Raw genomic sequence first — 13,942 nt, 5'->3', positions numbered from 1 at the left:
TTAAAGGAATTGGCCCATTTGGATGTGTGAAACATTCACGTGTACTGCTGTGGGGTAGTGATCCCCTTAATCGCGTTGGGGAGCAGTTATTCTCTCAAGTAGTCCCACTGACTTCAATGGGACTGCTTCCAAACTCCAGGCCAGATTCATAGATACTAAGGTCAGAAGGTTTCAAGGGACCATTATGATCATCTAGTCCGACCTCCTGCACAACGCAGGCCACAGAATCTCAACCACCCACTCCTGCGAAAAACCTCTCACCTATGTCTGAGCTACTGAAGTCCTCAAATTGTGATTTAAAGACTTCAAGGAGCAGAGAATCCTCCAGCAAGTGACCCATGCCCCATGCTACAGAGGAAGGCGAAAAACCTCCAGGGCCTCTTCCAATCTGCCCTGGAGGAAAATTCCTTCCCGACCCCAAATATGGCGATCAGCTAAACCCTGAGCATATGGGCAAGATTCACCAGCCAGAGACCCAGGAAAGAATTTTCTGTAGTAACTCAGATCCCACCCCATCTAACATCCCATCACAGGCCATTGGGCCTATTTACCATGAATATTTAAAGTTCAATTAATTACCAAAATCATGTTATCCTATCATACCATCTCCTCCATAAACTTACCAAATTTAATCTTAAAGCCAGATAGGTCTTTTGCCCCCACTGCTTCCCTTGGAAAGTTATTCCAAACTTCACTCCTCTATGCTGGAGGCAAGATCTGAAAGGTGAATGGAAAGGTGGCTTAAAGCTACCTATGCATTCCCCAATGCTAGGGTCAGCCAGGGCTCATGTCAGGCTCGGTGTAAGTTAAAGCAGCCTCAGGACTGCTCTAACCCGTGTCAGCTGAAAATGACTTCCTAGTTACTGTTAGGAAGCCAGAGATCCCCATTGTGCAAGATGCTCCTACCTCGCATGTGTATGCTGGAGTGGGTAGGAGGGCTGGAATCTGACACAGAGAATCTTCTGCTGCCCTGCTTGAAAAGCTTTCTAGCCCTTTTTGCCTGGAGTGGTACAAGGGAGCCCAAGTGCTGGCAGAGGATCCAGCTCTCTGTTCCAAATCAGCATGTGCATTCCATGTCAAGGCGAAATGCAGTTTCTTGTGTTCTGCATGTAAGAGACTGCTAATTCACAGTTTACAATTGTTCCAGTTTCCTGAGGCAAACTCATTTCTGCCAGAACTCAATTGCTGTAAGTTTCCCATGGTTAGAAAAATGACCTGGGATTGATTTTAAAGAAGAATCATTTGTCTTTACTTTTGTATTGTCACACGGATAAAGATTTTTATCTTTCTTCCCCTTTAGGAGCTAGAAAATCATCTTGCAATTAAATCCAAAGCTCTGGATCAGCTAAAGCAGAATTATATGGCTTTGGAAGATGGTGCAAAACAAACCTCAGAAGATATGGCTGTCAGCATGGATAAGCTACATGAAATGAGGAACAGTGTCGTCAGTCAGGTAGAGAACTTTGCATTTACACTTCTCCCCAGGATTTAACCTTAGCAACTGTTCCAAACCCTCTTTGGGAATTTCCAGTATTATTGAGCTGTTCAATGACCAATCCATAGTTAAGGCTGCAATAGATGTCCCATTCTTCTTAGAGTGCTTGCTCATGTCAATTCCATTCTAGGTGTGCACAGTCGTCGGAGATTTTTGCCTTAGTGGTATCCGTAGGGTCGGCTGTGGCACTCCCTTGAGTGCCGCGCCCATCCTCTGGTATATAGGCGCTGCTGACCTTATGCCCTCTCAGTTCCTTCTTTCCACTTGTGACGGTTGGTCAGAGCACCTTGTCTTGCAATCGCAAGATCATTAGCGGTTCTTCAACAGTCCATTGTCTGTCTTCTTTGTATATAGTTTAGGTATTTAGTTAGCCTTTAAATTAAGTGTTGGGTTAGTTGGTAGTTAGAGTCCCGGCTGGGACTTCGCCCAGGAGCATGGCATACCCCACTATCCTGGCTTCAAACCATGCTCATCATGCAACGGGCCGATACTTATTAGTGACCCCCACGACAGTTGTCTGAAGTGCATGGGGGAGTCCCATAGAAAGGATGAGTCCAGAATCTGTAAGAACTTTCGCCCTAGAACCCAGAAGGAGCAAGATATCTGCTTGAGGACTCTCCTCCTGGAGGCTGCATTTCGTCCTGCGTCAGAGCCCTCCCACTAGGATCCCATTCCGAGCACCTCGACACCGGTGTGAAGCGCACTGCTGGCACCAGGTGCCACCTGCACTGCTCCCCCTCAACAGTGCCGACGAAGCAACAAAAGAATAAGAGCTCCCTGGCACCGGAATGGAAAGGGGTCACAGGCAAAGGAACAGTGTCAGGCCACGTGCCTGCCCCGGGGCTTCACGGGGGTACCACTGAGGTCAGACCCCTCAGCCCAGCCAGGGATACATCTCCAACTCCCAGGAGCAGCAGGGGACCCTAGCTTCTAGGGCCCTCATTGCCCGAAGCAGCCCAGGCGGCTAAAGAACAAGCAGGCCAACCGGCACCACAGACACTGCACCAGGCACCGGCCTTGGCTAAGGCCCCAACGCCTAAAGGCAGGCCGGACATGGGACTGCCCCATAGGGCAGTGGAGCACCCTCGGTTCCTGGACTGCAGGCGTAGATCCCCATCTCCACAGCCCCTGGCACCACATTCCCAGTCTACTGTCAGAAGGCCCAGGTTCCTGATGCCGCGCTCTCCCCCTACAAGACATGGGACACCAGAGTCAAGACACCTGTCCCCGTACCAACAGTACTGGCAAGTTTCCTGTCAAAGATTGCCATGGCACAAGTCACAGTTGCCAAGACGGTCTCCCAGACATCAGTCCCCACCAGGGCGGGATTGATCCCGGTCGCGGCACCGGTCTCCATCCCCCCAGTTCCGCTCGTCAAGCAGGCACTGCTCCTTGCCCTCATCTCACCAGTCGCTGACTAGGGTCAGTCGGCAGACTGAGGCCACGATGGCTCTGTCCTGGTTGCTGGAAGAACAGTGATCAGATTCGGACTGGGAGTTTAGCCCCTTGCCAAGGAGGGGTGATTCGCCGCTGACCCGCGAAGGTGGCACGGCGCCTGCAGCGATGGCATAGCAGCAGGGACAGTGGCCTGTTCAATGGCTGTACTGGAACCCGTGGGGCATGCCCATAATGACGGGCCTGTATTCCCACCAGTCCTCCCAGGCTGCCTCGGACAAACCGCCCCCGGCACCGCCAGCACTGGAGTCTGAAACCAGTACCGAATCTGATGTGGGGGCAGCGCATCTTACTCCAGCACCTAAGGAGCCATCCCTGGAGAAGGCAGGGGAACCTGGCCCTCCCCTGGCGGTGCACTCGTCGTTATCTCCGGATGAAGCAGTGGCGGGTCCCTCCCAAATGAGCAGCCTACAGGTACCGCTAAGGCAAAAATCTCAGATGACTGTGCATGTGGCCACACGCACACCTAGAATGGAATAGACATGAGCAACACATCTCGAAGAACAACAGTTACAAAGGTAGGTAACTGTTTTTTCTACTTCTTTTTGTTCCATATAACTTTGGCAAGAACTCTCCTTTTGGCCAAAAAACTATCATGCTTACTCTCATGCCAAAGGAGAACCTGTATGCCAAGTTTGGAAAAAAGAAAAAAAGATCAACCTGCTTTGGAGTCAAATAAGAAAAAATTTACCCCCTTTTGCCAATTTTTTAAAAAAGTATCTACATTTTTCTGTAAGCTTAAAGGATTTGGTTGAAAACCTCAAACTTCCTACCTGGATCCACTTGGTCCCTTACTATTCCTATTTGTTCCTGCTCTCTGCTCGAGTCTTGATGGAGACACTCTGTTCCCAGCAAATCCTTTCCCATCTTCACAGCACTGGGTTCTCCCTCCTCCACTCCCACTGCTTTTTTTTAATTCTAAGCAGATCCCTTATAGTTCCCAGTTGCTCCACTCACGCTCCTGTGGATTCCCTTTCCCTCCTCAATGGCTCTCCATAACTTATTCTTAGGCCAGTTAACCCCAGCAATGTCATATGTGTATGATAAATACAGCTTTATGTTTACAATCCATCATTAATATATAATACTATAAGTAATGCAGATAAAGTTAAGATTGCTTAATGCTTTCCAGTAGGTAACTGCCAAATTTTAACCATTTTGACTGAAATCTTCCACATCAGGTGTCTGCTTCAGGTTGATTTTCTAAAATATTTTTTAAGCTTCAGCAGAAATGGTTCAGCTGTTTCTCAGAATGAGATTAGAGAAAATACATTGTTTTGTTCATGTTAAAGATATTCTTCCAACTGTTTTGTTGAGACTCTCTGGTACACCAATGTTTTGGAACAGCGGTTTGAAATTCAGCAATGGGAGGTCTCCCTGGTGCCAGAGAAGGGCCTTTTTTTTTTTTCTTTCTTTGCTGGATCAATGAAAGCTCTAATTTGACCCAGTTGTAAGAATTTGAAAAATCTCCATTCAAATGTGCTCAGTAGAGACTTATTAGAGTTTAGCAGTGAAATTCTCTGACACTTCCATCTGTACTGAACATGCTCCTGTCAAGAGCTACAGGGGCTGAGCAGGACTTTCTATGCAATTGCTACTCCCAGCTGCCATGAACAACCTTAATTTTGACATTTCCTAAAGTTTAATTGCTTAACTTTGCAACCCTAATGTTCTTTAAATGTCGGGTTTTTGTATGTAACATACAGTAGAACCTCAGAGTTGTGAACACTTCGGAAATGGAGGTTGTTCATAACTCTGACATGTTCATAACTGAACCAAATGTTATTGTGGTTCTTTCAAAAGTTTACAACTGAACATAGACTTAATCCAGCTTTGAAACCTTGCTATGCAGAAGAAAAATGCTGCTTTTCCTTTATTTTTTTTAGTAGTTTACATCATTTAACACAGTACTTGACAGTATTTGCTTTTTTTATTGGGTTTTTTTTGGTCTCTGCTGCTGCTTGATTGCATACTTCCAGTACCCAATGAGGAGTGTGATTGACTGGTCAGTTTGTAGCTCTGGTGTTCGTAACCCTGAGGTTCTATTTATGTACTGCTTTTTTCCTTCTAGCAGGCTGGCCTAATTAGGGGCTAGATTGTGACTTCACGATCCTCAGCAAGGGGTGGTGCACTAATTGCATCACTGCTGGGACAGTCTCAGGTAGGACTGTGACTCCAGCCCTGCTCGGAGGCACAATTCCTCCCTGTGTCCCCTTTGCTCCCTGGTGCCAATAATTTGCTGCTGACTGGTACCAACAGTAAATTATTCCTACCTCTGCACACTGGCTCAGATACACTAGCCAACGAGTAATGGGATTGAGCCAAAAGTCCACCTATTCCCAACCTGGACCTATCCTGCCTACTTGGTCCAGATAAGGAACAAGTGGCTGTGCTTACTCCTGCACACCTGGACCTAAGATACAGATAGCCGATATAGTGGGGAGTTCTGTCTCCTCCATCCTTTCTTGTATAGGTGTGTAGTCAGAGTCAGAATCTAGCCCTACCTTTTGCAAGGTGAGAACCTGCCCATGAGGGGGTGGGTGCTATAGAAAAATAAGAACAACCTGTAACAACTGGAATAGGTCTATGATTTCATTCTTGTGACAACGTCACAAAGACTGTGACAAAGGAAAACCTTTTAAGTCCTACTATGATAAAAGTAATTGTAATAATGAAAAGGGGTAAGGAAAAAGAGGAAAGTTTGCCACCTCAGTCATTGCATGGCTCTTGTATCTAGTGAGTCCTGAAGTTCCTCCAGCAGTTGTTGAATGTGAATACAAGGCTGTGGTTCTGTTTCATCTGCACTGTATAGCACAATGGCATACAAGAGAATGTCGCTCTCTAGAACACTATGGTATTTTATTAGAAGCTTGAACTACCGCAAACAATTTCTGTTCCATTTTGACTAAACTGGAACTAAATTTCCATCTCAAATTGTCTATTTCCTAAGGAGATTAAGGCCTTCAGAAGCCATAGTACTTTATCTGTTAGGGGGCATCCTGATGTTGGCAGCAAAGAATAACAGCCATGCGTTGTTTCTGCACATTTTCACCTAGCCTGGGGTTCTGGAGTGGTGGCTGCCAAACCAGCATTGCCTTGGTATCCAGTTGAATTTGTATTTCAAATTTATCCCAATACTTCATTTGTGAAATTTTTGTGGATTGTCATCCAGCATGCGTTGAGCTGAAGTACTGAAGTCCATTTTTATTTCAAAATTACCCGAGAAATAGTTTCATTAATAAATTTTGTAAGTAAATGTTAAGCAGGAGCAATCCTTTTTCTCAGCAGTGATTGTTTGTTTACAGGTAGCACAGTTAAAAACCTCAATGCAGTCAATATTACAGCAATGGATAATTTATGACGAAGCCTATGAAGAAGTTAACCTGATGATAATAAGCTCTTTGTACTGCCTAGAACAATGCAAACCTTCTGTAATATCGCTGGAAGCTTTGAAAGGCCAGGTGAAGACTCTGCAGGTAAATCTACCAAAGACAAAGTAGATGTATTAGTGCAGATGTGGGCAAAGATTAATTAAAAAAACAGGAGTACTTGTGGCACCTTAGAGACTAACAAATTTATTAGAGCATAAGCTCACTAAGCTTATGCTCTAATAAATTTGTTAGTCTCTAAGGTGCCACAAGTACTCCTTTTCTTTTTGCGAATACAGACTAACACGGCTGCTACTCTGAAACCTATTAAAAAAACAGTAAGTTTCCCCTCAGGAAACTGCTTCTTTAGAGCTTCACGATGGACCTAACCCAAAGCCCATGGGAGTCAATGGCATTCTTTCTGCCTGCAGAGACAATGGGCCCAGGGGCTGTTCTAGTAGCAGAGTTGCACCAGTTTAACTAAAGGCCTGAATGTAAACCAGTTTAGTTAAACCCGTGCCAAAAGCTGTGTAGATGCTCTTATTTCAGTTTAAATCAGGCTTATTTGGATTTATCTTAAGTTAGGAACTGGTGTAAACTAAACTGAAATAAACCACTTTCAGGTATCTACCAGATTAATTAAACACATGCAAGATCGTGTGCAGACAAGGCCTAATTCTTCATTGCCCTATACCTCATGTAGTCGTTCACACTAGTGCAGACCAGGTGCAAAGTATGAACAATCCAGAATGGTAGTGTTTTGTGCTTGCTCTGTGCTCTCTTTACAATGAATAAACAAGGTGCAGGGCAACAGGGAATCAAGCCTTATGTATTCAGAGGACTCTAGTTATTGATATTTAACCTTTCTTTATTATTTCCGATCTAAAATAAGAATTTCAAAGTACGTCTGCTCTTTGGTTGGACTAGGAACAAGTAACACCAAAGGAAAAATGAATTCCAATTTAGAATGAATAGTTTGAACTAAATAAGTGAAACTTCTTTAAAAAGTCAATTGATATTTTTCTATTGATATTTAATACAGAATTTCAAACCAGTTATTTTTCCATATGTGCCAGTCAAAGGCCTAATTCTTCAACACTTTCTTGCTTTGAGTAGTACTTATTCACAAGAGGAGTCCCGCTGGACCAATACCTGTCTGAAGAGATGCTTCTGAAATTATGTATTACTGGACTGGGCCACAATTTATTCTTCATTTCTTTAATTTGTAGCAGCAAGTATATTATTGTTACATTATTATTTCTTTCTTTCACAAAAACTTGTCTTTGCCATAAATCTTGTTACAGTATCACTGCTATACATCTGCTAGTCTCTAAAGAAAACTACATTTTAGGTCAATGAACTGTGGCTCATTCATCTCCACGCTTAATTGTTGTGACTCATTTTTCACAGTCTCTTCAAGACAAAGCAGAGAAGAGTGAAGAAAGCTGGGCCAAGCTCCAGGCTTCTGCGGCTAACCTCAAGAAATACTGTTGTTCCTCAGTAGCAGAGATTATTGAACGTAAATGCAAGGAGGCACATACAAGGTACGCCTAAGAAAAGCCACGAAATAGAATGTTGGTAGTAAAGCCCCCTGCTTCTGCAAGGTCCCGAGCATGTGTGTAACTTTAGGCATGTGAATGTTTCAGTTGGTTTCATTGTGAATACTCACATGCTTAAAGTTAGGTGTGTGCTTAAATATCTTGCTGAACTAGGGCCAGTCGACTTTAATGTATTGTTTTATTGTGGGTCTGGGTGATAGACCGAAAAACAAACAAACAGAAAAAGCAGCAACACAGGCGAGACAGTATGGACATGGCTGATGGCAAGACTCTGATCTCAGATGCCCTGGTGTAAATCCAGAGAAATTCCACTGAGAATCTTCAGAAGAGATCAGAGTCTGGTCTGTGCACGTCCTCAAGTGCAAGGGCAGAACCTAAATCAATAACCTGTGTTATGTTCTTGTATATTGCAGATGGGCTTTGGCAAATGAAGAAGTCACTGATGAGCTACAGACAGCACAAGCTTTGTTATTGCTTTGGGAGTCTTATGATGGGTTATACACTGAGGCAGCATTGAAGTTAGAACAACATGAAGAGCAGTGTCATCAGTTCTTGGGAGCTCACTTACCTGAAGACAACATGGTAGAAGTCCTGAAGCAGAAGATACAGGATGTGAAGGTACATAAAAGTGCTCTCGCTGCCTTATATAAGGCTGGACTTGTTTAAAAATCCTGACAATGGGAACCAGGACCTAACTTCTCTTTGGTAATCCATCCTTTTTTATTTTCTTTAATTACATTGGGCCAGGTTCTCAGGTCAGGCCAAGCACAGGATGCAAAGAAGGGAAGGGGATGGTGACCCGACTTCGTCTCTTGCACTCTCCAGTTCTGTGGGCAGCCGGTGACCAGTTTAGTTAGAGCAGCAGCAAGGCTTCTCTAAACTATATTGTCTGCAGTGGTCCCCTAGGGAGCACCACCAGGGTGCAGTTTGCTCTGGACATGTCTCCTATGCCAGAGGTGGGGTGCCAGGAGCAACTGGCATAGAACCAGCTACTTTTGCTTAATCCCCTCCAGTCATTCCCAAATGTAAGAGAAATCTCTGACTGGCAGTTTTTGCCAGATTTCCATCCCCTTGCAGTGGCAATACTCTATGAAGGTAACATAGGGAACCTGAGCATCTGGCTATTTTGTAGCAATCACTGAACTGAAAATGACTGACCTTTATTATATATTTTGACCTTTACAAATAACTGAAGTGTTTACAGTCTGATCCATGCCAAAGATAGGGTCAATAAGCCAGAAGCACATTGGACCTTTCAGGGAAGTCTGTCCTTACTTTTATAGTTAATCAGAAGAAACATTTCTTTACTCATTGCCCACTGAAATGTAGCTTTCAGTGGAAAAAAAAACTCAGGGATTTTCATGTTTAGTATTAAGTGAACGTGGCAGAGAATTACACATTCCAGGATGATATTCTGTAAATCCCTCTCCAGATAAAAGGAACTACAAGCAGTAGGTTGTAGAAGTGCCAGCTACTCCCATAGTTGTTCATAACATGTAGAACTGAAATGTATAGTATTGTTGCTGGAGGGGGAAAAAAAGCTCTCAATCAATCAAAATAGTTCCAAAGTGCTGGCAAAGGTGTTCAGCATAGTGGTTAGCAGGATATTCATCACTGTATAAAGATATTCTTGAGAGGATGGATATTCTTTCCAATTTCTCTCGCTAATCTCCCTCATAACATTAGTAACTGAGTGCCTGAAATCTTTTCAGGTACTGTGTGTGTGTATATATACCTGCTACTGTATTTTCCACTCCATTCATCTGATGAAGTGGGTTCTAGCCCACGAAAGCTTATGCCCAAATAAATTTGTTAGTCTCTAAGGCACCACAAGGACTCCTCGTTGTTTTTACGGGGCAATGTTATCCCACTGAACTTTGAATCCAGATACTAAGGCTGGGAATTTTTAAAGGAGCTAAAGAGCTCTTTGGGAGTTGGATGCCTAACTCTCTTCAGCACCTTTAAAAAATCAGCCTAAATCTCTGGGTAACTGGAAGGCCGACCTTCAGTAACATCTATGGTTTCGTCCCACCCAACATTGTTAATAGACTTATCAGATTCAGCCCTGGAGTAAGTGCTTGCCACTCCCATTAAAGTCAATGAAAGCCACTATTAGTCTATGGTTGAATTTGGTTTCCAATGCAGATCAACCGAAGGAGCTTTAGTTATAGCAATAAAAGAGACACAGGAGCACAGATCTGATTTATTTTTTTGATCTTTCATTTTAGATACTGCAACAAGGCCTTCAAACTGTAAAGGGAAGCTTTCTCCAGGTTTCAGAATTGACAGACCAGCTAGCCCAACGGATTAATGCAGCCACACATGCAGGTCTCTCAGAGAAGGTGCATCCTCTCCAAAGGATAGCTTATTTGGAAAAGATGTTGCAGATGAAATCAGATGAATTTGAGGTACTTCTTTATGTAGTAAATTTGCTCTCAATAGTTTCATTCTTCAACAAAATTATGTAGTTGCTGGACTGAAGATCAGTTTGAATTAGAACTCAGTGACATGATAGCATCCGCTGAGATACGAAAGAGAAATAAAGTCTTGGGGAAATAGGTGGGTTCATCGTGTGCCTGTTACGCTGCGTTTACTCAGTTTCAATTGTTTTCCCCTTCCACGCACACCCTGCTCTGTCACACACTTGTAAGCAGGCCTGTTAATTTGTAATATGGATGGATCTTAATGTCTCCATCCATCATCCCAGTCCAATGCTTGGAAACTCAGGTTGTTTCCTGGGGATGATGTTTCTGATTCTTGATATCATGTGTAAGCTTTACCTATAGTGCAATATAGTTTTATATCACTTCTGGTTGTGTAGTCGTTTTCTCTTGTGTAATTTTGTGGTCTTACCACAAGTGATTTCCTTTGTCGTTCTTGTCATTCATTCTTTACACATCTGTAATTTGAGAGCTCTCAGGCAGAGGGTGACACCAGACCCCTTCCTGGCACAGCTCCCTCAACCCTGGAAATGGGGAGGGAAGTGAAGAGTCACCCTAACCTCCTCCCTCAAAAAAACTGTGGGATCCTAGACCCAGTCCTGTATTTCTTCCCCTCAGATGGAGCCAGTTGGGAGCTACTAGAGCCCAAGTAACGCTCACAGCCTTATCTATAGGAGCAAATGGGACCAAACTCTCCATGTGGCTGATAAGGGAGCAGAACCATTTTCATAAACTTCCTGCCGTCTGAGTAGCTGTGTTGTGGCTCCATAATTTCACCCTAAATCATGAAGTCCCTGGTAGCAGGTCTCTGCACAGCATTGCTGCCCTGTTTCTCCTTGATCCATGTGGATCTCCCACAATTCACAGGATTTGGAAGCTCAGCTCCTTGCCACATATATATATGTTGGGTTAAATCCTACTTCTCCTCAGTGGAAAAATTGGGAAGAAACTCTGTAAGTCAAAACTTGCAGAGTTTACCACCTTCTATAAGTCTTAAGCAGAGCTGATAAGCCCAGGGTTCCCAAGTTCCACTACAGTGCTTTAACCATAAGACCATCTCTCCTCCCCAATGAGTTAGTTCTCACCCTGACAGGGGACAGTGGTGCCCTTATATGTAATGAAGTGTTTTCTTCATTTCCATTTCACTTTCCTTGTTTTTTTCAGAATGAACGAAACTTACTGCGCTGTGGGAAAACAGCCATTAATTTCTAGAACTATGAAGCCAATAACAAGAAATCAAGGCTAAATATTTACTCTAAAAATGCAAGGACATATTCCAAAGATAAAATCTAGAAAAAGAATAGAAATAAGCATGGTTTAAATATAGACATAAATATTGACTACAAATTACTACACCATTTACTCTAATCTAGTAGCTGTTTGTTTTCATAAGGATGCTGTTTATTACTCTTTTGTTCATATTGATGGCACAGAAGAGACGGGCTCTCTGCCATCACTTATATTGAATATATGTATTAAAGCTGATTATAACAAAAATAATCTCTCATCCTAGTTCAACCTTTTACAACTGGAGGATTTCAATAATTGTCTGGGCACAGTGGAAGCTCGAATTAAGACACACATAGAAGTTTTGGATAAGCTGTATCTCCCGGGAAAAGAAGAAGACTCAGAATTGCTCATGGTACATCCAGCTTTTATGACTATAAGGATATAAATTATGCATATATAAGAGAGTCTGTAGGATACTTATTCATGTAGCACTATAGGTACTTCCTGTAGCTTTATTATCATAAATGTTACATGCACAAAAAATGTGTTAAGAGAACATTAATAATGTGGCAAAGTCAAGCACTCAGAAGTTAGGAAATTCCAGAATCGAGGTTCCTTGTGCAACTTTAATTTGGCCCCTACATGCATATCCATTATGATACAGTCTTGGATCTCCTGCTCACATACTATTTTTTCTCCACAAGGCCCCTGACTCATTTAGTGCAGAACTCTGTGGCAGAAGCAGGTATGAAATCCAGTTGTCCATTCAACTGCCTTAACAATGAGACCCTCTTTTGTCTTCCTGCAGTCCCCTGCCTCATTCACTACACACCTCCAACTTCTGCAACAAAAAAGCAGGGGTCCTACAGACAACAATTTCCTTTACTAAATTAGCCTGATGGATACCCAGAGCAGGTCCATCCTGTGCAGGGAATGAGGTAGGGGTCATCTTGAAAAAAAAATAGTAATTTAAGACTGTATCACAGTGCATATGCACAAGGGGGCCAAATTAAGGTTGCACAGGCAACCTCAATTCTGTGATTTCCTAACTTTTGAGTGCTTGACTTTGCCACTTTGATAATGTTATTAATAATGTTAACATAGCATTTTGGTGTGTAATTACCTAGGTTTTTTAAAAAGCAAACTGAAAAACCAGAAATTCCATCATAGTGACACCAACATGAGATCATCAGTAGGACTGCAACCTTTAGATCCACTGCAGAAACCTCTGCCACTTGAGCTGAGTAATTGATAGCTGCACTAAGTTTTCATCCTCCATGTGGGCCAGCGCTAGGGAGGGATAGGACACTTGACTAGGGGGGTTCACTGACAGCAGAGAAATGGTGGCATTCAGGAATCCTGGGTTTCATTCCAGGCTTTGGAGGGAAGTGTATTCTACTGGGCACAGAATTTTCTTCTCCTTCCTTCCGAGTCTGACTTCTTCTTCCCCACCCTCTCCAACCCAGCCATATTCTGTCTCTTCCCCACCTCTGGCCCCTTTGTCCCAGTCCCATTCTCCTGGCCTACCCAGTTCTAGTCTCTCTGTCTGGGCTTACTGTCCAAGTCCCAATCTCTCCCACTCCTCAAATCCTCCAAGTCGTCCTGTTCAGCCAGTCCCAGTTCCCTTCTCCTGCTCCTCATCTGATTTGTTTCTTTTCTTCTCCAGCCCCCTTCCAACTTCCAGTACCAGTCTTCCCTCTGGCTCCCTGTCCTAACTTTGCATCCCACTCCCTCCAGTCCCACTCTCATCAGACACTTTCCCAGTCTACTTCCTTCCTTTCCCCCGGTCCAAGTTTTGTCACCTCTGCATCTGAATCGGATGGCTTCCAGGGGAGGGTGGGGGGGATGTCACTGAGAGCACAGAAGAGACGGGCTCTCTGCCATCACTTCTGGTGCCTGGCCTCAACCCGTCCCAGAGCAGCTAAAAGCAGGCATTACAGGAAAAGTCTGGCTTTGTCGCTGGAGCATGTTCAGTTGTTCTGTAGGGATGGCACATGCTCAGTCTGGTCACATGCAGGAGCTCTGAGGGGAGGGAGTGTGCTCTGTTGCCCTGTGGGGATGGTATGAGCACTAGGAGCTGTGAGAGGCTTGAGCATGCTCACTGAAGACAGGTTTCAGAGTAGCAACCGTGTTAGTCTGTATTCGCAAAAAGAAAAGGAGTACTTGTGGCACCTTAGAGACTAACAAATTTATTAGAGCATAAGCTTTCGTGAGCTACAGCTCACTTCATCAGACTCTTCAGAGATTTTAACTGCTAACCTTGAAGAAGTCTATGAGCACATGCACTGATTTTGCAATAGCATATTATTTGGCCAGATTTTCATGGGGATGACAAAAGGCACATCCCTGCCACAGAGGCCATCTCCTTGCAAAATTTCTAATCCTTTCTCCAAG

At 43.8% G+C, this 13,942-nt stretch overlaps 1 protein-coding gene across 1 annotated transcript in view; it reads left to right on the top strand.

The window, feature by feature from the left end:
• Positions 1–13,942, top strand: part of SYNE2 (spectrin repeat containing nuclear envelope protein 2) — a 267,053-nt gene that overhangs the window by 193,026 nt on the left and 60,085 nt on the right. Inside the window, 6 exon segments of the mRNA XM_043517646.1 lie at positions 1,301–1,453; positions 6,256–6,426; positions 7,729–7,862; positions 8,291–8,495; positions 10,106–10,285; positions 11,832–11,960. Coding sequence (XP_043373581.1) covers positions 1,301–1,453; positions 6,256–6,426; positions 7,729–7,862; positions 8,291–8,495; positions 10,106–10,285; positions 11,832–11,960 — 972 coding nt within the window.

The sequence above is a fragment of the Dermochelys coriacea genome, chromosome 6, assembly GCF_009764565.3.
Source record: "Dermochelys coriacea isolate rDerCor1 chromosome 6, rDerCor1.pri.v4, whole genome shotgun sequence".
Taxonomy (NCBI): domain Eukaryota; kingdom Metazoa; phylum Chordata; order Testudines; family Dermochelyidae; genus Dermochelys; species Dermochelys coriacea.
This window is presented reverse-complemented; position numbering and strand designations above follow the sequence as displayed.